At 47.0% G+C, this 21,736-nt stretch overlaps 1 protein-coding gene and 1 long non-coding RNA gene across 4 annotated transcripts; one reads left to right on the top strand and one right to left on the bottom strand.

The window, feature by feature from the left end:
- Nucleotides 1-424: 424 nt before the first annotated feature.
- CHRAC1 (chromatin accessibility complex subunit 1) lies at nucleotides 425-18,562 on the bottom strand. 3 transcript variants are annotated; one of them, XM_038555610.1, is made up of 3 exons: nucleotides 18,328-18,562; nucleotides 16,863-16,989; nucleotides 425-868 (listed from the first exon to the last, which is right to left on the bottom strand). In XM_038555610.1, the coding sequence occupies exons 1-3, from the start codon at nucleotides 18,472-18,474 to the stop codon at nucleotides 756-758; spliced, it is 387 nt and encodes a 128-aa protein (XP_038411538.1). In that variant the 5' UTR covers nucleotides 18,475-18,562; the 3' UTR covers nucleotides 425-755. The 3 variants fall into 3 exon arrangements, with proteins under 3 accessions (XP_038411538.1, XP_038411537.1, XP_038411539.1); XM_038555609.1 differs by lacking the exon at nucleotides 425-868 and adding an exon at nucleotides 15,485-16,155 and having other exon boundaries at nucleotides 18,328-18,557; XM_038555611.1 differs by lacking the exon at nucleotides 425-868 and adding an exon at nucleotides 16,162-16,718 and having other exon boundaries at nucleotides 18,328-18,561.
- Nucleotides 17,951-20,953, top strand: LOC111098574. The gene is made up of 2 exons (XR_005368825.1): nucleotides 17,951-18,023; nucleotides 19,863-20,953. It is a non-coding gene; the product is annotated as an uncharacterized LOC111098574 (long non-coding RNA).
- Nucleotides 20,954-21,736: the final 783 nt, after the last annotated feature.

The following is a 21,736-nucleotide window of genomic DNA, read 5'->3' as shown; positions in this document are numbered from 1 at the left end:
TCGGCCTCCCTCTCCCTGCTGCCGGCCCCCCGAGCCCAGCCTGACACTTACCTCTGGCACTGCGGCGGAAAAGGCACCCCCCTGTGTGTCGCCCGCGGCCCTGGGGTGCTGGGGGAGTGCGGGGGGGGGGGGGCAGGGGAGCCGCGGGCGGAGCTGTAATGGACACTCGGCCTAGATTTCGGCGGCGATGACAAAGGGGAGACTATTATTTGTGAAGATATATACTCAGAGTGGTGTGTGCGTGTGTGTGTCCGTGTGTGCATGTGGGTGTCTTATTAATGGCATTAGCCTCTTCTTGCTGTATCTTTTTTGTTTGGGGGTTTGTTTGTTGGGTGGTTTTTTTTTTTTTTTTTTTTTTTTTTTTTTTTTTTGGTCTTTTTAAACGAACAGAAGCCTCTGCTCTAAGAAATGTTGCAATTCCCTGTCGTTTTATTGGCAAGTGGCACTTTCTCCTATTTTCAGAAGGATACCTATACACTCTTGGCTGAAATTACCAGGAGCATTCAAGCTTAAGGAGGGAATCTTTTCACTTACACACTTTTGAAATCTGAAATTAGGTTAGTTTTCAGCCATTCTGAGGATCATCTAGAACCATGTGTCTCAAAGGTGTGTTTCTGCTACCTGCAGCAGGGTCCTGGTGGTCGAGGCAGTGGTGGTACTTGGTAAAAATGCAGACTCCTGAATCCGATTCTCCAGAGCCGGGGCTGGGCATCTGTATTTTATACCATCGACTGAGGTTCCAGGGCTGCCTAAAGTCAGGACCTCTGATCTAGAGCTTTCTGAGGAGTGCTCTCCCTCGAGCACCGAGGGCCCAGCGGAGGAGGAGCCCTTTGGCGGCAGCACAGGCAGGTACTCGCTGAGCTAACACCTAGGAAAGATCGCAGGCCAGTGGAAAGTTAGACCTAAATGTCTTGTTGTTGTTGTTTTTAATCATTTTGAAGGAAAGGTTTTCCTTTTAGTGGGCCAAAGTACTTTGAGAAGGGTACTTTTTATAGCCCTATGCTTGTTTTATAAAACTTTTAATACTAAAAGCATTAATAGACCAAACATCTCCAGCTAGGTTAGCTGCATACCTTTGTACACATCTGACGGATGATTCAGAATTCAAATGGCTGTAGTTACAATTTCTCAGGTAAATAATTGTTTTCCCAAATTTCTACCAATCCCCCCATTATTAGGATAAATTTTGAGACAGCGTAAAACCTCAATGTCCTGTAGACTAAGTCTGAGCCCTGTTCACATGGAAGCCAAAAGGGGCCCTTGCTGTCTCTGACTGTGCTTACACCCCCGCCCGGGCTACCTCTGCCCCCCACCCCACCCCCATGACCCCAAGAGGGCTCCCAGGGTAGCTCCGCCCTCTGCCTGCGTCTAGCCACCCGGAGGCTTGGGGTGCATGCAGATTTGAGAGGTGTCTGTGCGCTGGCTTTGCCCCACCCCACTGTTAAGTAAGGTGTGCCTTGCTTTAAGCAAACTGAATGTGAAAATTATGATGTAGAAATCTGGATTCATTTAAAAGAAAAACTGGGATTTATCTCGTCTCTTTAAAAGAGGTCTCCTGATTAGATTCTTATACTGGTACTCTTCCTAGTAGATGTTAAAATATTCACTTTAAGAAGAATGACCGCTCCCATCCCTTCACCACCGTCTGTCTTGTTCGCCCCACTGTCGCCCTAGTGACAAAGCAATGAAGGAAGCCCAGGGGAGCCGAGGACGGTGCCGCTGAGAGTCCATCCTCTTTGTGTTCGACACGCTCAGACTTTCCTAGTTCAGATACATTTTTGTAAAACTAGGCGTACTCGTACCTCTAGGAAGGGATTGTTTGGTTTGGTTTGGGTTTTGAGAAGTCTCCCCTTAGACACTTTTGATACATTATAGGGTCTGCTTTTACTTTTTAAGGTGATGTTGCTTGTTGGTAGTGGTCTTACACTCCCTTGGATGAATGTCCACACTCTAGAACTGCCGGCCACCCCTGGCCACTGGGCGGGCTTGCCTGAGAGGGCCGTGGTGGGGACAGAGTGATGTCTGTGCTCTTTGAGGCTGGCCGTGGTCACTGCCATTACTGATGTTTACCCCTGGTTACAGAGTGCTCATTGGAAGACAGTTTGAGCTCAGTTCCTACAGCAGGGTTGGGGGGTGGTTTTACTGATGTTATATTATATGTTATTTTTATTGTTGTTAAATGCAAATGTTGCTATTTATTTTTTTCTTTCTGCTCTGGTTCGATTTGGCCGATGTGGATATATCCCAGTGCATGTGGTACCTGATGGATATGATAGAAATTATTTTCCCCAACTTTTATAAATTGCCTAATGTTTACCTGCAAGTTTGCTGGATGATTTATTTTTGAAAGCCACAAATGTAATTTTTCTGGATGAATTGTTTTTCTTATATATGCAGCAATGTAATTTTACATTGATCTGCAGGGTGATTTAAATTTTATTTTTACAAGGCAGTTTTTCAGTCAAATTATATATTTGATACAATATGTTAAGGGTAGACCAGCCAAGCGTCCTGCAGTTGGGACACCAGACTGTCTCTAGGGGGCCTGGGGGGCTGGGACGGCTTCTCTCGGTTGCTCGTCGTCATGGAAGCACTTGGCTTGTTTCGTGGAGCCGTCAGGATCTGGATGTACTCCTTCAACGGGACTTTGATCTGGTGGACAGTTAAAAGGATTTTTCATGGGCATTTTCCTACACCTAAGGCAGTTCCATTAGGAGGAGCTTTAGAAGTTGACATAATCCAGACAGTGGACAATCCCAGTGGCCCAGACAAGCCATAGAAATCTCCCTGTGACCTCTCTTTGACTCATCTCTCACTCTCATGAGAAAGGAATGTACAATAAACAGAAACTTCCTCAGTGTTTGTGCGCCTCACTCTCAGAATGCAAATATTTTATTTATATTTTAAGCCCTTCCCCAAAGTAACCAAGAAGATTCATTCTAGCTGCCCTGCCTGCAGGCTCGGCCGCCTTGACATGTTTTCAGTGTAGACCCGGTGCACGTGTGACTTTGTGATGGGGCTGTCTGTGTTATACACACATGCTGACTCTTTTGTAAGGAAAATTTTCAACTCAAAATAATTGCACTGATTTTTTGACAACTTCCTTTTTATTGTGTCCAACTTTGCATCTGCTGTACTTGTTTGAAATGATTGTAAATAGATTTAGGTTAGCAAAAATGATATGAACACAACACGTCGCTACATTGTAGGGGACTGCTATGTTTTCAGTATTATGTGTTAGAGCTGCGTGGCCCTCGCTCTGCCTCTGTAGCCTTGTGTCTGTTGACTATTCATGAAGGACAAATTAGCCTCGTGTTCTTGTTTTTCAGGAAGTAGGTTTTCTGCAATCTATAGAAAGGAGAGTCCTCTCCCCTGGAGGTCTGAAGGTTTGATTTTAAGAGGATTGATTATAAATCCTTTGAACACTTTTTTCGGTCTAATTCCTTGCTGTTTCCCGTGGCTCCTGAAAGCATTTTCTTCCAGTTCCATCCAGCATCTGACAGTCTGGATAGGAAGCATCTGTGTGGCCAATGTGAATAGACCACTAAGCAAGGGCCTCCCTCGCCTCTCTTTGGTCAGCCATCATTTTGAAGCCATGAGATCACTGTTGTGTCAAAACTGTCATTTGCGGCTTAATGCATAGATGCTAGAGAGACCTGGAATCCAGTGCTGTTCCTTTATGGCTTGTGATTTTTGCTAGATAAGAAGTGTGTGCTCCGGCACACGGTGTGTGATTGTTTGTGGTCAGGCTACCCGGTATCAGACACACAAAGGAGCTTTTAGACCCAAACCAGTCGTGAGTGTGTGTTCACGTAGCGTCGATGCCGTCGTGGTGCCCTCCCTAATGCTTTTTTGGTTATGTTTTGCCATTTTATTGTCTAAAGTGAATGTATTGGCTTAGCCAAATCACTACAGAAGGTGGTTTCTAAATACCTTTTAGTTTAAAAAAAATAAAAATAAATGCAGATAAAGGCTACCTCTGAATTCTCAATAGGTTCATGTTTGCTCTTAAGCGTAGCTATCCACACTGAAAAAAGCCAAAACGTTGCCTGAATAAACTGAATTGTGAACATCTCTCTCTTTAGTTCTGGCTTGAAAATGTGTGTGCCATACTGTGACCCATGGGCAGTCCCCTCCTCCCCCTCGGAGGCATCAGAGGTGGACCGGGGACTCCTCAGGGCTGCCCAGCTCAATAATCTAGGGTTCTACGCAGCCAGCGTGAATAAAATGGAAAAGCTTTCCGCACCGTCCTCACAGGCTGGCGGGAACATCTCCACGCAGGGCCGTGGGTGGTGAAACCTTGAAACGGCCTGTTGTCCTGGATTTTCACTTTCCTATTTGCTGTAAGAAAGCACTTTCTTCTCTGTGTTACTTATGAATGGGTTGAAAATGGCTCCCTCTGCTCTCTTCTCCCTTTTTGTACACTCTGTAAAATCACGAAGGTGCTGAAACACCGACTCTCATGCAAATAATACGTCTAAAGCGGCTGTATGGTTTCAAAAAACCATGCAGTTATAGTTGACCTTTGACTTTGGAACCTTGAGTTACCATCACTCCCTACTTAATAAACATGATCTACAGTTTAAAAGCAAAATGTTCCGTTCGAGTCCAAGGCCCTCTGTTGTGGACACAGGGTCCACAGCCAGCATCTTGAAGTAGGAGTTCCTGCTGCCAGCACCCTGGCTCCCCTGACGCTAACTTACGGGCAGTCTGTCCTGAGGGAGTTTGTTACCGTTCTGAGTACCCCTCCTGTGATTAACCACTTTGCTGTCAGAATGTCCTTTGCCCACACACTGTGGGTCAGTCGGTGTCATCCTCTGCCTTCTTCGGATCTTGTTTTTACATTCTCTACATTGTCTCGTCTTTGGAATGGTTCCTATCTGCTCCAAGACACCTCCATTGGTTTGCTGTTATATTCTTGAGGGACAGGCAGGTGGTTTTGCAGTTACAGATGTCTGGTTGTGTGGAGGTTGCTCTGCCCTCTTACCGGACACTCCTCAGACACTGACTTTGGCCCAGAGAGGTTCCAAATACAACGTTACCTGGAAATTTTTGCCTTTAGCACTGTTGTTTTGGGTTTTGATGCTTTTCATGCTACATGGCGTGCTTTAATTCTGAAAGAGCTAAGTGTCCTTTGCAGTCTTTCTAAGAATGTTTTGTACTTCTGCAGTTACACTGTTTTGTAGATAGAGCCCACCCCAAGATGCATGGATGTGTAGGGTGGGTAACCCACAACGTCTGCTGACATGCTTCTGGAACTTGCTTGGGTGCTCTGGGTTGGCCTCATTTTCAACTAGGATCCCATTCAGGGTGTTTTGGGGGACACTGCACAGCGGCCCCCTCCTTGATTCAGTAATGTGAACTGTTGAACTCAGACCCACCCATCAGCTTTTTGCGTTACAGATCTCCAGAATCCTGGGGTGGGCCTCTCCCGCCATCTTCGCATTCATGAAAGGTTATTTTAAAAGAGGGAACTGAAGATTACTGGTGCTTTTGTTAACACTTTTCTCTTATTGGTCGATGTGAAAAATTTCAATGCGTTAACATCTTTCAACGCCCTTGGTGGTATGCAGAAGAGTTGAATCCTCAACTCACTCCCATCCCCTTTCTGGGGGGTGGCAGGAGGCTGAATTATCTTCTATTTACGACCTCTTTGGATTTCAGTAGTTCAGAGTTAAAGCTAAAACACCAAATACTAACTCTTGCCCCTCAAGTGTCTCCAGGAACTAGATGTTGAGGCCGCCCTCATTAAGTAGCTTCTGAATCAAGGTCCTTAAAACCATGAGTTGAACCCAAGAACACCCCACACAACCAGGCCAGGGGGTGTGCTGCAGGCTGATGCTTGGCTCCTTGGCACCACTTGGCAGAACTAGGTGCTTGTGTTGGGGAGCCAAGGCTCCTTGGAACTCTAGAGACTGTGGGAACAATCTCGGGGTGTGGGAGAGGGCAGGTCCCTCTGACCCAGGAAGCAGGTGGCACCAGGCCTTCCTCTGGTCTCCTTTGGTACCAGACTGAGCGTGTTCTGGAAGACCCGGTCTCAGCCGCTGTGCCTTTAAAGTCCGGTCCTCAGTGTCCTTTCTCAATCATGTTGGGGCTGCATTTTTATTGGGAAGTAAGCCTGTACCATTCCACAAGTCAATCATTGACCTTCTGCCTTCTAAGCTGTATCTGCTCCTCAACTCCTGACTCTGTAAACTGTGATGCCCATGCACACTGTCTCGTGTCAGAAAACGTTAGGTTCTCATAGTTGAAGGAATTCCTTCCCAAGTCCACGTCTGCTGGAATTCCAGGAAGTCAGCGCAAGATCCATCTCTTAGGCCTTGGCGGCGGCCATCAACACAACCCAGTGGTTTTGTCCTCAGAGTCACTCAACAAGCATATTTAGTGTAACAGAACTAGATTTTTAGAATGAAAATTGGAATCGTGTCTCTGTGAATTGCGTGTGAAGCCCTCAGACGTAAGGTGCTACTCAGTCCTACTGTCCTTACTTTGGGATGCTTTTCCATTTGTGTGGCTCTGTTTTGTGGTGTGCGGGGAAGCTGCTGACTTGGGTGAGCCGTGCATAGAGGACTCCCGGTTCTGACATGCGTAAAATACATTTTTTTATCTCGAACTTTTCCAAGCCAGGTATTGAGCAGTTTCTTGGCTGATGGTCTAATTAAAAAACACCTTAACCCTGTTGAGGGTTAAGAGATGATTTTATTGCTTTTAAGTGGGGGAAATAATCCAATGTTATTTATTTTTAAAATGCATAGAAACTCATTCTTGGCGGCTCCTCTTGGCCCTTCCTTCCTTCTACCAAACCCTCATTTTGAAAGGCATGGTTGTTCCCTCGGCAGAGGTGCTGGCTGCAGAGGGGATGCTACGTTAATAATTTTGGTTCCTCTTCAAAGCCAAATATACACATGACTGAAATCCTGAAAGCATATAGTTTAGCACTAAACTGAAATTTGAATCCTGAGTTTGATAGTGGATTTTAATGTAGCTGTTGAAGGTATGAATTCATGTTTTATAACTGTAGAGGCAAGTGAGTTTTTACTTAAGAAGTTTTAAGAGAATAGTTGTAAGTTTCTGTGCAGCAAAGTGGCTAATTACTCATTAAATACAAGAAAAGAATGTAGTGTCTACATGCATATTTGTCTTACCTCTGGTACACTTCAGATTACTTACCTAATACGTATTGAGGGCTTTTAACCCTGAGTTTTATCAACTTTTCTAGTTTTATTTTATTTTTATAAAATAATTGAAAAAGAACCAAAAATGAATTCAGAAGTTCCTTAGGTGGATCTTGCCTGTTCTTCATTTCCCCCACAAAGAAACATTTTGGAAGAGATTTTGAATCAACATGTATTGTGACCATTGCGAGTGTAGTGTTTTCTAAGAAGCCGAGCAGCTATACGGGCGTCCTGCAGGTGGTACTCTGCGAACTATCTGCGGGCTCGTTCAGAGCCGTGCAGGGCGGTGGGGGGGTCTCTGTGACGGCGTCGTGTGCTTGCAGTAGAGAAACCGTGCAGTGCTGTTTTGTAAATTGAAAGTTCCTGTATAAACTAGTATTTATATACATTGGCCTCTCTGTATAATTTCTCATTTGCTACATGAATTGTAAAATTCGTTATAAAATTATCGTACCTGCTAAATACACTTCTGAGGCTTCACGTCCTTGTCTCGTTTCATACCATTCCGTGTGTTTTGAGGATGTCCAATGCTTGCATGACGCTAGGTGGTAATGCCACTTTAAATCAAGCCTTAATCAGATGTTAAAATTGTAAGTTTCAGAGTATGCAAAAATATTAGGCAGTGAGTTTAAACTGTTCAGATCAAGATGCTATATCATAATTCAACCAGTCTTTTCTCCAGAGTTACAAAGGGAAATTTGCAGTGATCCAGATCTCTCTCTCTCTCTCTCTCTCTCTCTCTGGTCTGGCTTGGCTGTTGCCATTGCTTGATGAAAATGGACCATTGTGCATTTCTGTGGCAGTCAAGAAGACCTGTTCTGAAAGTCTAGAGACTTTTTCAGGGTTACTTTTAAATGTTTGGTTTTTTTTCCCTCCAGTCTGAGATTTATTTATGGCTGATGGAGAGTATGATTTGGGCATAAATCTTAATTGCTGACCTGCTCACATTCTAAGCTTTCTTCAGGTAGTGCCACCTGCCATTGCTTCTGCATAGGATTATATGGATTTTTGTTTCTGTAAAAGCATCTTAAATTGAGACATGAAATGGAGGGGACCCAGCTTTCTTTACAATGTGGATCTACCTCAGTTAAACAGTTGGGTGCTATTTACTAAGTCTGTCAAATTAAATTGGAAAAAAGTAACCAAACAGCAAGATGTAACTCCACACAAAGCTTGAAATCATAATTTCCGTTTATTTAATAATATTTTTATTTATTTTGTGCCTTTTGTGTTGAGTCCTAATGCATTGAAAAAAAATCAGCATGAAATGAAATATTTTATATTGCAGGTGGGGAGAAAAAGCCCAATTGGCCATGGAATTTGATAGATTACCCCCAGCCAACTAGTTCTATGTATTGAAATCCCAACTGCCCTCTTGTGAAAAGGAAAAAAGGATGTCCAAGAGCAAATTAACATTTTACAAGCAAATTCCAAGCTCTTCTATGCATATACTGACAGCTCTCTTCATTTTCTGTGCCAATGAAGGGGCAGCCCAGAAACTCACGCGTACTCTTCTTGTTTCGCCATCCGTGCTCCCCTTCTCCTCTGGCGTATTTGGTACATTCATCTCATGTGCAGCCAGTGGACTGTGGTTGATTCCATCTGTCCTGGTGGAGGTGCTGGTGACCGTGAGCAGCCGGAGGGAAGGGGGAGTGCAGGAGCCGGCTGGAGAGGGGGGAGGCCTGCGCTCAGCAGCAGGCCCCGGGTCGCCGCGAGTTAGGCAAGCTTTCTGGCAGGTGAGAAACTAAGGTAGGAGATCGAAGACTTTCCATGCTTTTATATTTGGCAGTTTACAATTCTAGACTTTTCCTACTATGGTGATCTTTTTTAACTTAATTCTTTGGAGGTAACACAATATTTTGGAGTCTTAAGAATTTGATTTTATACCAATAAGAAATAAAAATTAGGGATCTTTCCTGTAGTATATAGTTTTACTATTTTAAAGAGATCTCTGAATTTTACAAGAGAACCAACATTCCTTAGTGGCAAAACTTTGAAAGTTGACTTGGGAGGCTTTTTGCTGCAGGATCTCAAAAAAATGGGATGATTCTAGTTAAGTGTTTTCATTGTTAAGCGTCCATCAGGTCAGTACTTCAGCTCTATTTTGTAAAGAGTCGCTCCCCCCGTTAGTATGCTGCATATACAGATCGGCATTGTTGCACTTTCTCAGTAGTGATGAATGCCCCGCAATTGGCTCACCAGTCAGCATTTTGTTCTTTGACCTAACAAGAGTACTTTGGGGCAGGTGATTAAATTTATATAGGTACCTCAAGAAAAAGAACCTGAATATGCTGCATTTTGTTTCTTTAGCTTTTATATGTAGCATTTTGTTTTGCTCTTATTATTTTGTTTTTAGAGCTATGCTTTTTGGACCCCAATAGACTGTTGGAAGAAATCTTAAAGTTACTCTTGTCAGGATACAGTATCCTTTGTTTTTGTCTTTTTAACTTCAGTATCTGGTTCAAAGGTTGCCCACCAGTAGAATACTACTTTACCCAAATATACCTAAGCAAAAGGGTACCATGTGTGCAAGCAGACAATAATGTTCCCAGTCCTTTCTGTTCATGCTGCTTTCTTAATTCTTTTCTCCATGTCATCAAGAGGTTGGAGAACTTCTTCCTAAGGTCAGACTTAGACGTGATGGCATCTAAATGTTTTCAACCCAGACCTCACAGAATTGCCATTGAGCAAGTAGCATGATCCTAAAGGAATTGCTGGCATCAGGCAGCCAGATGGCTGTGGTCTCTGAAGAGCCAGTCTTTGCGTTTCTCCATCCCCAGCACTCACCCTCACCCAACAGATGGGGAGTGGTCTGGATTGACAAAAGATAAACTGGTGAAGTGAGCTAAAGGCTGAGACACTGAGCATCTATTGTCGTGTTTAAGCTTAGCTGGGTCCTTTCGAGTTTGTTTTACAGCTTACTAGGTTAAGTAGTTTGCACTATTTTTGCAATAAATTCATGGAAAACCTAACAGTTACTTGTTTTGTTTCTTACTGTGTGTATATAAACTAATACTAAAGTTTGGCATAGTGTTTTTTCACCTCCTTACATACTTAACATGCACAGAATGCTGTAAATCTGATAAAATATGATGTGAATGATATTTTATAAAGTTATTTTGTATGGTGTCAATTTTGTTTTGCCTCATAGTATGTCAGCAAAAAATAAAATAAAATTCCTCATATTTACAGCCGCCTCTCCAAAAGATCTTCAATTACTCACGATTTGGGGACTTCCTTCTGCACAGGTTTCTGAGGTGAGAGCCTGCCTTCAATGATGATGTCTAGAGGCCTAGTCTGCAAGTACTGGACCTGTTCCTTGAACAATGTATTCAAAATAACTGGGCATTAGTCCTTGAGAATTCAGGCCTGGGGATGAAAATCACAGGAATGAACTAGAAAAATAAATGTGGTATCTAGGGGAAATGTGGTGTTTCTACCCTAGCAGCCATGAGAAAGGATGAAGTAAAAAGCCGTTCAACTAAGCCCCAATCGAGTGTAAGTCCTGAGGTCCATGTTGTGTGGGAATCAGAGGGTTCTCATCCTGGTGGGTCATAACTCCCTCTGCCCTTGCTAGGGGTTACACGTACTGCTACCACTCTGAAATCCCTGGTGGCCTCACTCTGGGCTGTTCATGACTTCCACTATCTGTACTGTGAAGAGTAGGTGCTGTTGGGAAAGGAGGGTTGGACTGAAGCCAAAGAAATGGCTGAAAACCCTAGGATGCATGTACATTGTCACTAAAGCAGGCTAATAATACTTTGTTCCTGCTGAAGGCTATTTTCTGATTTTGAAGAGTATGTTATGTCTTATAGAGAATATGAAAATTCAGATGAATATGAAGATGAAAACTTTATTTATAATCACAACACTAACAGGTAATTTTTCTTAAAAGACTGGTATATTCTGTTCCAGTCTTTTTTTCCTTAACAAAATCATGATGAACTTCCTCCCCCACAGCCCCCCACCCTGCCTAAGATATCCAGGACCCTGTACTTCTCACTTAATATCTAAAACCAGACAGCAGGGGCCCCTGGGTGGCTCAGCGGTTTAGCGCCAACTTTAGCCCAGGTCGTGATCCCAGGATCCTGGGATCGAGTCCCACGTCGGGCTCCCTGCATGGAGCCTGCTTCTCCCTCTGCCTGTGTCTCTGCCTCTCTCTCTCTGTCTCTCTAATAAATAAGTACAATATTTAAATAAGAATAAAAATAAAACCAGACAGCACCTTTGTGCCACTGGCCCTGGGACATGCTAGCTGAAACTGGAAGAAGAGAATAGGAGCTCTATAATGCTACAGGCCAAACTTTGTGACATTCTTCCTGTTAAACTATATGATGGTGGGGCTCCTGCCTCGCTTGGTTGGGTGTCTGACTCTTGGTCTCAGCTCAGGTAGTGATCTCAATGTGGTAAGATTGAGCCCTGAGACAGGCTCTGTGTTCAGTGGGGAGTCTGCTTGAGTTTCTCTCTGCCCCTCCCCCTGCCCACATTCCCTCCCTCTAAAATAAATACATCTTTTTTAAAATTTAAAACTGTATGATGGTGTTACATGAATTAGGAGAAAATTTCAGAAAAGAAATGTTTCATCAGAAGCTGTTTATGCTCCATAGAGGATGAGGTGTCATACCGGGATGAATGGAAGGTTAATGTAAGAAAAGTATAGGATACAAAGAGTAAGATCAGTGTTAAGGGTGCTGAAGTCCAAGTAAAGACTGTAACCCACATAGAGTGGGAAGCAACTTCATTTTTAAGCTGCAAGGTCCAGTAAGGAAGTTAGTCAAATTGATGGGAGGATTAAATGAAAATGTACACAATATTAGAGGAGGTGCAGCCCCCCAGTAGCTACTTTAATATCGGCTGTTTTTAACTTTTTTTTTTTTTTAAGATTTTATTTATTCATGAGAGACACAGACAGAGGGAAAAGCAGGCTCCCTGCAGGGAGCCTGACGTGGGACTTGATCCCAGGACCCCGGGATCACACCCTGGGCTGCTGGCAGACGTTCAACCACTGAGCCACCCAGGCATCCCAATTTTTAACATTTCTGATTAGGAAACACTAATCTTCATGAAAGTGTTCTGGTAATCTGATACCAGAATAGAAGAGGAAAGAGATGGGTTGCAAGGGTGGCTCAGTCAGTTAAGCATCTGCCTTCAGCTCAGGTCATGATCCCAAGGATCCCAGGGATCCCATGATCCCTGCTCAGCGGGGAGTCTGCTTCTCTCTCCCCCTCTCTTCCCCGCTCCACCACTTATTCCCTCTCAAATAAAATCTTTAAAAAAAAAAAAAAAAGAAGAAGAAGAAAGAGGCTACAGACAAGATGACACCATTTAGCAAGCTACTGTAACAGACTGGCATGTAGCTCGAGGACCCAGGAAGGGGAGAAATCCCCGAATAATTGGATTTCAAGTGCTTTGGATGGGTTAAGAATGTTTCAGCTGGTTAGACACAAAATACAATATTTTTCCTGGGGCTTGCTTTTTTTTTTCCCCTCTGGGGCTCTCTTAAACAGGAATATGTTAGTGGAGACACAGACTAGAGGCCATGGATGGCATTTAAAAAGATAGAGATATTTTAAAAGTTGTTCAAACCACAACAATAAAAAATACAAAGATACACAGAGAGGAGCACCTGGGTGGCTCAGTCAGCTAAGTGACCTGTTTTTGATCTCAGCTCAGGTCTTGATCTCAAGGTTGGAGTTCAAGCCCTACACTGGGCGTGGAGCCTACTAAGATACAGAGAAGATCTTTGCTACTTTGGGTGTGATGACAAGTCTTTAGATACATGAAAAGCATGATCCCCAGAGAAAAAAAACTGATAAACTGGACTTGCCCAATTAAGAACTTCTCAAAGATAAATAATGTCTGCTCTTTGAAAGATGCTGTCAAGAGACGGTAAAGACAAGCCACAGAGTGGAAGAAAATATTTGCAAATCCCAAAATCAAGCAAAGGGATCGTATTCAGAATATGTAAAATCCTCAAAACTCAACAGAAAGAAAATCCAGTAAAAAGATGAGCAAAAGACTTGGACCAAAGAAAATATGAATAGGGCAGCCCGGGTGGGTTGGCGGTTTAGCGCCGCCTTCAGCCCAGGGTGTGATCCTGGAGACCCGGGATTGAGTCCCGCGTTGGGTTCCCTGCACGGAACCTGCTTCTTCTGCCTGTGTCTCTGCCTCTCTGTCTCTCATGAATAAAATCTTTTTAAAAAGAAGAAAATATGGCAAATAAGCAAAAGATGCTCATTTGTCATAAAAGAAATGCAAATGAAAACCTATACCCATGAAAATGGCTGAAATAAAAGTTTTGCAGAGGATACAGAGCATCTGAAGCTCATTTATTGCGAGTGGGAATGCAAAATGGCATAGCCACTTTAGAAGCCTGGCAGTTTCCTATGAACTTAAACACAAAACTCTACTAAGTATATACTCAATCAAAGTGACAACCTATGTTCACACAAAACCTGTATACAGAGGTTTCTAGGGCTTTATTTGTAATCATCAACACTGGAAACAACCCAAATTGGAAATGCTCTGTTGACCTATACATCCAGACCAGGTAATCCTTAGCAATAAAAAGGACTGAGCCACCCATGCAACCTGCATCTTTCCTCTTCTATTCTGGCCTGCAACAACACGCATCTCCTGTTACACATAACCAAACAAGGCTGTATGCCCTGGCTCTGTACTAGTGTTCCATCCATGTGACATGGGAAAGGCAGGTCAGCAAACCATGGTCTGCGAGCCAGAGCCAGCCCACTGTGTTTCTGTGTGGCCTATACACTAAGAATGGTTTTTATGTTATTTCTTTTAAAAAAAAAAAAGATTTTATTTATTTGTTCATAGAGACACAGAGAGAGAATGAGAGGCAGAGACACAGGCAGAGGGAGAAGCAGGCTCCATGCAGAGAGCCTGACGTGGGACTCGATCCAGGGTCTCCAAGATCACGCCCCGGGCTGCAGGCGGCACTAAACTGCTGCGCCACCAAGGCTGCCCATGTTCTTATTTCAAAAGAATAATTCATGACCCATAAAAATTACACAATTCAAACATCAGTATCCAGAAATGAAACCTCACCAAAATACAGCCATACTCATTCCTTTCTGTATCGTCTACGGCAGCTTTTCTATTATGATGGCACAGGTCAACAGCTGTGACAGGTTATTATCCCCCCAAATCTTAAAATGTTTTCTCTATGACCCTTTCCAGAAAAAGTTTGTGAACTTTCACATGGGTAAAGAATAGCTCAGTGGTTGCCAAGGTAAAGGGTTTGAAATGACTTTGACCAAGAGGGAATTTGGGGGGTGATACAACTGTTGAATCTTGTGGTTGTGGAACTGGTTTTGTCAAAGCTCAAAACTGTATATTGAAGTGAAGATTTTCTTAAAAAATTAAAAATTTTAAAACGAGAGGAACAAAGTATCAGTGGTTACCTGCAGATAAAGGAAGGGACTGCAGGGGTACAGGGGAAAATTTGGGGTGATGGGGAACTGTCCCATATATTGATATTTACATAAAAGATTGGCTATTAAAGGATGATTTATTGGATGTAAAATTAATTCAACTTTTTTAAGATTTTATTTAATTATTCATGAGAGAGACATACAGAGAGAGAAGCAGTGACACAGGCCGAGGAAGAAGCAGGCTCCACGCAGGGAGCCCAAAGTGGGACTTGATCTCCGGTCTCCAGGATCACACCCTGGGCCAAAGGCGACACTAAACCGCTGAGCCACCCAGGCTGCCCTAATTCAACTTTTTAAAAAAAGAGAGAGAGACTAAAAAAACAGCCAAAAATTTACCCTATGTGGGGGAAAAAAAAATAGGGCTTGTAGTTTTCTCTGTGAAGAATAAAAACAATTTGAGTATAAAGAAAGGAACAGTAAAATAAGACATTTTCTTTTAAGTTTTATTTATTTACTTGAGAAGGAGCAGAGGCAGAGGGAAAAGCAGATCCCTGCTGAGCAGGGAGCCCAATGTGGGACTTGATCCCAGGACCCTGAAATCATAACCTGAGCCAAAGGCAGATGCTCAACTGACTGAGCCACCCAGGCGCCCTGAGAGATTTTCAATATACAACATGTTTTAAAATGTTTTTTAAGAAAAAATAAAAATAAAAAAATAAAATGTTTTTAAGAGAAATATGTTTATACAGAGATTATATTTCTTTTCGTATTTGATTTAATTGAGTTTTTTTTCTTCCGAGAATGAAAGTATTAGAAACGCTTATTTTTAAATTTTGCAGACTTCTCAGATAATATGCAAGACATTAGAATAGAGAGCTCCAAAACTAGTTCCACAAAGCATTGACTAAAACTATGTACAGCTTCTAATAAAGAAATTTTATTTCTTTACAGTTAATAAAATTGTAGTATTTGAACAAATCATTAAATTTTCAAATGTAACATACTACCCATATACTATGTATTTAGCTCAAACTACATCTAGTTGTTTACAAGAACTAATTTCCAGATATACATCTATGAATTTATACAACTGGTATTTAGAAGCTCTTCAAAATCTATCATCTGTAAATTAAAAAGTGAAGCAAAATTGTCTGCCTCCACAGCTTTCAGCTGCAGCAGATCAACTGGCAGTGCCTGACCATACAGGCAGCTTTCTTGGTGCCTCTGTGCCCCCGAACTGCAGTGCGGGCCCCTCAGAGAGGCTGCTGTCTGGGTCACTTTTCTTCTGGCCATTTGTGATGTGGGCACAACAGGTGCTCTATCTTAGCCAGGAAGAAATCCAATGTACTTGAAGTCTCTGAGAAGTGAGGAGTCTAAAGTCACACAGCGCTGTGCTTACTTCCAAGCAATGCTGCTAATCCAGGAGGGTCCTCAGCAGGGTGATTTCTAAAGCACTTCCTGTTTGGTCTAGGATTCTGCTTCGTCCCCGTCACTCCCATCATCGCTGTCATTCTCCTCGTCCTCGTCCCTCTTCTCTTTAAGCATTTTCAGATATTTACTAGCTAAAATCTTCTTTGGTAATATATCTTAAAAATATAAAGCTAACATCAGCAATTGGTTTTGGCAGACCACGAACACAGCAATGCAAATTTCAAAATGTGCTAGTTTCTGCTTTGAACTCTAGAACAGTTTCCAAAACAAGACAAAATTCCGACCATGCTTCTGGGTGAAATAGCAGGAAACAAGTATTGCCTCCTGACTCCTGCCAAAGACCTGTTTCCACTCCACGGACTGCAAATTATGTGCTCCTGTATGTGCTGGTGATGAGCAAGTCTGCCCACCTACCTGAGACATGCCGACTGGCCTCGGAGGCAGATGGAAGCTCTTTACAGCTGTGGCCCCCACAGCCTGTCCACAACTATTACTTTCTCTGCTCTTAGGGCCACGTAGACCAGCCCAGAGTTTTCCCTTCAGTGATAAGGAGTCTGAGGGGTGGGTCAGCCAGGCTCCCCCAGCCACCCAGCCACCCAGCCAAACATCCCTGTGCAGGTTGCTGACTTCGTTACCATTCTAGGTGAACCACATTACAAACATACTCTGACAAAACTACAAATGTCTTCCTGTGCCAGGTCATGGTAAACTTTGGCACCTGGAGAAAGCAGCAAAAAAAAAAAAAAAAAAAAAAAAAAAAATTGTCTATTTCAGTGAAAACAGGAGAAAAAATAGAAGGAAAGAAAAAAAAGGTGTAAATTACTATGTATGTTTTAACCAGAATGTCTCAAAGACTGAGTACCTGCAAGAAACTGAAAAGTTTCCGATTCCTCTGCAGTGTTTGATAAATCACTGTAGGTGAGAGCTTTCCTTTCTTTTCCGCTGCCATGTCTGTAGGAATAGGTGGCTAGATACTGAACAAAGAGTTCCTAAAACAAAACGAAAAAGTAAAATGAAAGGTATGCTCTAAAAACCTACCGCAGAACTTAATTTTTTAAATTACATTAAGGCTTAGGTGACCAGACTGCAGATTATCTTGGGTTCTCCAGTTACAGGAAGCCCGCGGGGGTCAAAGCCGGTGGGGAAGCAGGCATTGCCCTAAAGCCATTTTAGATTCCTAATGCAGGCAAAACGCTGACCAGGCATTCAGCCGTGGGTTGGAAGTGTGCAAGGACTGCAGCTCGGTCCACTCCCAACTTGCCTCCTTGACCCAGCGCAGTCGGCCTTCTCCTCGAGCACCGCGTCTCAGCCGGTTCCCTACAACGTTTCCCCATTTGCCCAAACACCTTCCCTAAAGCAACCGCCTGAGCGGAGCCTGGAGCCTCGAGGTCACCGCTCCTCACTCTAACGCCCTCCGGGCCCGGGAGGGAGGGGTCCTAGCGCCCGCCCGCGCCCCGCGCCCCGCGCCCTCACCCTCGCAGGCGGGACGTGCCGGGCGGGGACACCGAGCACCCCGAGGCCAAGGCTGCTGGGGACGCTCTCCCTCCGGGGCTCTCAACCCAAGGAGGCGTGAAGGCGCGGGTGATGTCCGGGTGACGCAGGCGCCCGGGGGCTCTGGGCCTCTAGGGCTCACTCAACTCTACCCTTTAACGGGAAACAGAAGGAAGATCCCCGGGACCCCGGGAGCACGGAGCCCCCCGGCCCCCAGCGGCGGAGGCCCGAGCCCAGGGACACCGCGCGCGGGCAGAACCGCAGCCGACACAGGGCCCGGGGCGCTAAGATGCAGGCAGGTGCACCTGGGCGCGCGCAGGTACCACGGGCGCTGATGAGGCGCGGGAGGCCCCGCCCCCTCCCCCGAGCCGCCGGAACCCGAAACCCAAGGCACAGGCCGCACGCGGGGGACGGGAAGGCGCGGGGGCCCGCGCGGGGGACGGCGGGAACGGCGCGGCGGGCGGGCCGGAGGGCGCGCAAGGGAGGACGGGAGCTGCGCGGGCCGGGCGCGGCGCCGCAGACGGAGGAGCGGGTAGGCGATAGGCGCGCGAGGGCGGACGGGAGCGGGGGGCGGGGCGGAGGGCGCGCGGGGGAGGGCGGGAGCGGCGCGCGGTGGGCGGGGCGGAGGGCGCGCGGGGGAGGGCGGGAGCTGCGCGGGGCAGCGAGGCAAGCCGAGTGGGTGGGCGGAAGGCGCGCCGAGGAGGAGGAGGAGGAGGGGGACGGCGGGCGGGGCGGAGGGCGCGCGCCCCGCGGCCGGGGTGGGGGGGGTCGGGAGGGGGGCGCGACGGTTCCGGGCGGCCCCCCGCCCCTCCGTCCTCCCGCGCGGCCCGCCTCACCGTGGCCTTGGCCGTGAGCACCAGCGCCTCCTGGTTGATGCTGGACACCTCGGGCGAGCTCTTCATGATGACCCGGATGCGGGACAGGGGCAGTGACACGAGCCGCGGCTCCCCGCACTTGTCTCTGCCAGCGACCGCGTCCGCCATCTTCGCGCCCCGCCCCGCGGCGGCCGCCGAACCCGCCGCGAGGCAGGCGGCCTGCCGGCCTGGAGGGTGCGGGAGCGGCGTCCCGCTGCCCCGTGGGAGTTGTAGTGTCGGGGAGGCGCGGCCGCGGGGGCGGGCGCCTGCCCTTCCGGGGCCGGACTACAAATCCCGAGATGCCGCGCGCCGGGGGGCGGGGGCGGGGCTTCCCGCCGGGGGCCGGCCTGCCTGCGCGGTGCGGGACCCGGGGGCTCGGCGGCGATCGCGCAGCGGGGTCCGCGGAGATACCGGGCGGGGGGCCCCGAGAAGGCGCTGCCTCGCGGCGGGGTCCACGCCGGCGCAGGCCCAGGGCTGGAGCCGCTCCGGGAGCCCGGTGTGCTGCAGCAGGACTGCGAGGGAGCCTCGGCTCTGCTGGCTCTTGTTCTAAGTGGGAAGCGGCCGAAGGGATCTGTCGGGCGAGTTCCGGGATCCCTCTGGCTGCCGTGAGCGGCGCGGGGCGGAGCGGGGAGGGTGCGAGCGGGGGGCAGAGTAGAAGGCGGAGGCCGCGGACAAGCTGCGGTGTGCCCGGGGCGGCCGAGCATCCTCAGCTCAGGTCTTGAGCTCGGGGCGGGGAGTTCAAGTCCTGCGTGAATCACGCCGTACTTGGGCGGGGGGCGGGGAGGAGATGCCGGCGTGGCTAAGGGGCGGTGAGCTGGGAGAACGGAGTCGGAGGCAGCCAGGGCTTTGTGGATCTCGGAGTTCTTCCCAGTGAGCCCAGAAGCCCTGGGGAGAGGAAGGAGGCGCGGGGGGGGGGGGGGGGCAAGAAGGGAAGCAGCGCGGCGAGGAGGCTGTTGCCAGGCCCCAGTGAGGCGCTGGGAAGGACTCGGGTTAGAGACCTCCGGGGTTCGGGCAGGACTCGGGTTAGACACCTCCGGGGTTCGGGGAGGTCTCGGGTTAGAGACCTCCGGGGCGTGGGGAGGATTCGTGTTACAGACCTCCGGGGTTCAGGGAGGTCTCGGGTTAGAGACCTCTGGGGTTCAGGCAGGACTCGGGTTAGAGACCTCGGGGTTCAGGCAAGGACTCGGGTTAGAGACCTCCGAGGTGTGGGGAGGATTCACGCTAGAAACCTCCAAGGTTCGGGCAGGACTCGGGTTAGAGACCTCCGAGGTTAGAGCCACCACGACCTGCCGGTGGGATGGGAATGAGGGGCGGGATGGCGGTGCCACGTGCCAAGATGGGGAGCACTGCCCCAGGAGCAGCTTTGGGGAGAGGTCTGGTTTGGAGGACGTTAAGCTTTAATTGCCAAACACTAGTGGTGGTGCTGAGCGGAAAATTGGACATGAGACCCTGGAATTTGAGCTGGAGTCCGAATTTTTTGTTTTGTTTTGTTTTTAATTTTTTGAACCGGAATTTAGGAACCAACATTTGTTGCGCCCAAGATTGCAAATCTGAGAAACCACCAAGGAGCCAACACCGATGCAAACACACGAGGGTTTATTAGCAAGCTCAAGCTTGGGTCCAAGTATACCCAACACAGCGGAGCAGGGACTTGGACCCCAAGATGTGTTACAGCTGGGTTTTTATGGACTGCTCTAGGGGTAAGGTGGGGTTTTTCAGTAAGGGGGGGTATGTGTGAGAATCTCCAGTAAAGAGGTCTCACAAGCTCTTGCTTCCTTATTCCGAATAAGGCCGTGCTTTGTGTTTTTTACTGTAGCTGGGGTAAGGTGGATTCAGGACCTGGTCACAGTGGCCTGGTCACAGTGGCCGGAGATGGCTACCGAAGCTACAATGGCTGTACTTGGGCCAATGTTAAACTTGAATGGCCCTAATTCTCTCAGCCTGCACACATTGTCTAGGTAGTTAAAACGGTGACCTTGAATGAATGCATTCAGGAGAAGAGTGTAGATGGAGTGAAACAGTCCCACCGCAGCATTTCAAAGTGGCAGAGAGAAGGAAAATCCAGCAAAGGAGGAAGGCCGGGAGGAACTGACCATTGAATAAAAGGAAAACCAAGAGTTTGGGTGTCCATGAAGCCGGTCAAAAGCTCTTCTGACGGACACCTCGGTGGCTCAGCAGGGAAGCCCATCTGTCTTCGGCTCAGGGCATGACCCGAGGGTCCTGGGATCAAGTCCTGAATCGGGCTCCCTGCATGGAGCCTGCTTCTCCCTCTGCCTGTGTGTCTGCCTCTCTCTGTGTCTCTCATGAATAAATAAATAAATCTTAAAAAAAAAAAAAAAAAAAAAAAGGCTCTTCTGAAAGGAGAAGCTGCTCCACTGGATGGAGCTGAGACGTAGAGTGGGAGGACTGTCCTGCCACTCAGCAGTGTGACCCCAGGCAGAGCAAGTGCTGAACCCGTTTCCTCATTTACAGAGATGGGAGTACTCCGATGTTGGGGTTAGGAGGTGTGAAAGCGCCTAGCATATAAAGATCGAAGTCCCCGCCCTGTCAGTGACCCTCTGCCCGCCACTACCTCCCTCCTAGTCAGTGGTAAGCAGCAAAGGGGATGGGAATGAGAAAGCTCTTTGTGAACTGTAAAGCACCCTCCAAAAGTAAATTACCCCGTAAGGTTTCAGTGTTCATGTGGCAAGTTCTTTTCACCCCCTGATCAAATCAACTTGGATTTCAAAGTTCATGGAAAAAGGTGCCTGGCCAGCCTAGGCATAGACCATGTGACCCTTCATCTTGGGGTTGTGAGCTCAAGCCTCACGTTGGGCGTGTTGCCCTACTTAAAAAAAAAAAAAAATTAGGGCAACCTGGGTGGCTCAGCAGTTTAGTGCCACCTTCGGCCCAGGGCGTGATCCTGGAGACCTGGGATTGAGTCCCAGGTCCCCGTCGGGCTCCCAGCATGGAGCCTGCTTCTCCCTCTGCCTGTGTCTCTGCTGCGCTCTCTCTCTCCTTCCCTCCCTCCCTCCCTCCGTCTGTCTCTCATGAATAAGTAAATAAAATCTTTAAAAATTCATTAAAAAAAAGACTGGGAAATACAAAGTATTGTGTAAGCTTTCTGATTTTTTTTTAAGATTTTATTTATTTATTCATGAGTGACCCGCAGAGGAAGAAGCGGAGTCCACGCAGGGAGCCCGACACAGGACCCGATCCAGGGACCCAGGGATCACAGCCTGGGCCAAAGGCGGCGCTAAACCACTGAGCCACCTGGGCTGCCCAGCTTTCTGATTCAGATTCTGTCCCTCACCTGGGTAGTGATTACAAAATATAAAATGTACACTTGTATAGCATGTTTGTGCAAGTCTCATACGTTTTGAAATTTACTGCTCTTTGTTCTTCCTGAGGA

Source organism: Canis lupus, chromosome 13 (assembly GCF_011100685.1).
Source record: "Canis lupus familiaris isolate Mischka breed German Shepherd chromosome 13, alternate assembly UU_Cfam_GSD_1.0, whole genome shotgun sequence".
Classification (NCBI taxonomy): domain Eukaryota; kingdom Metazoa; phylum Chordata; class Mammalia; order Carnivora; family Canidae; genus Canis; species Canis lupus.
Note: the sequence above shows the minus strand (reverse complement) of the source record. Positions and strands in the feature narration are given on the sequence as shown.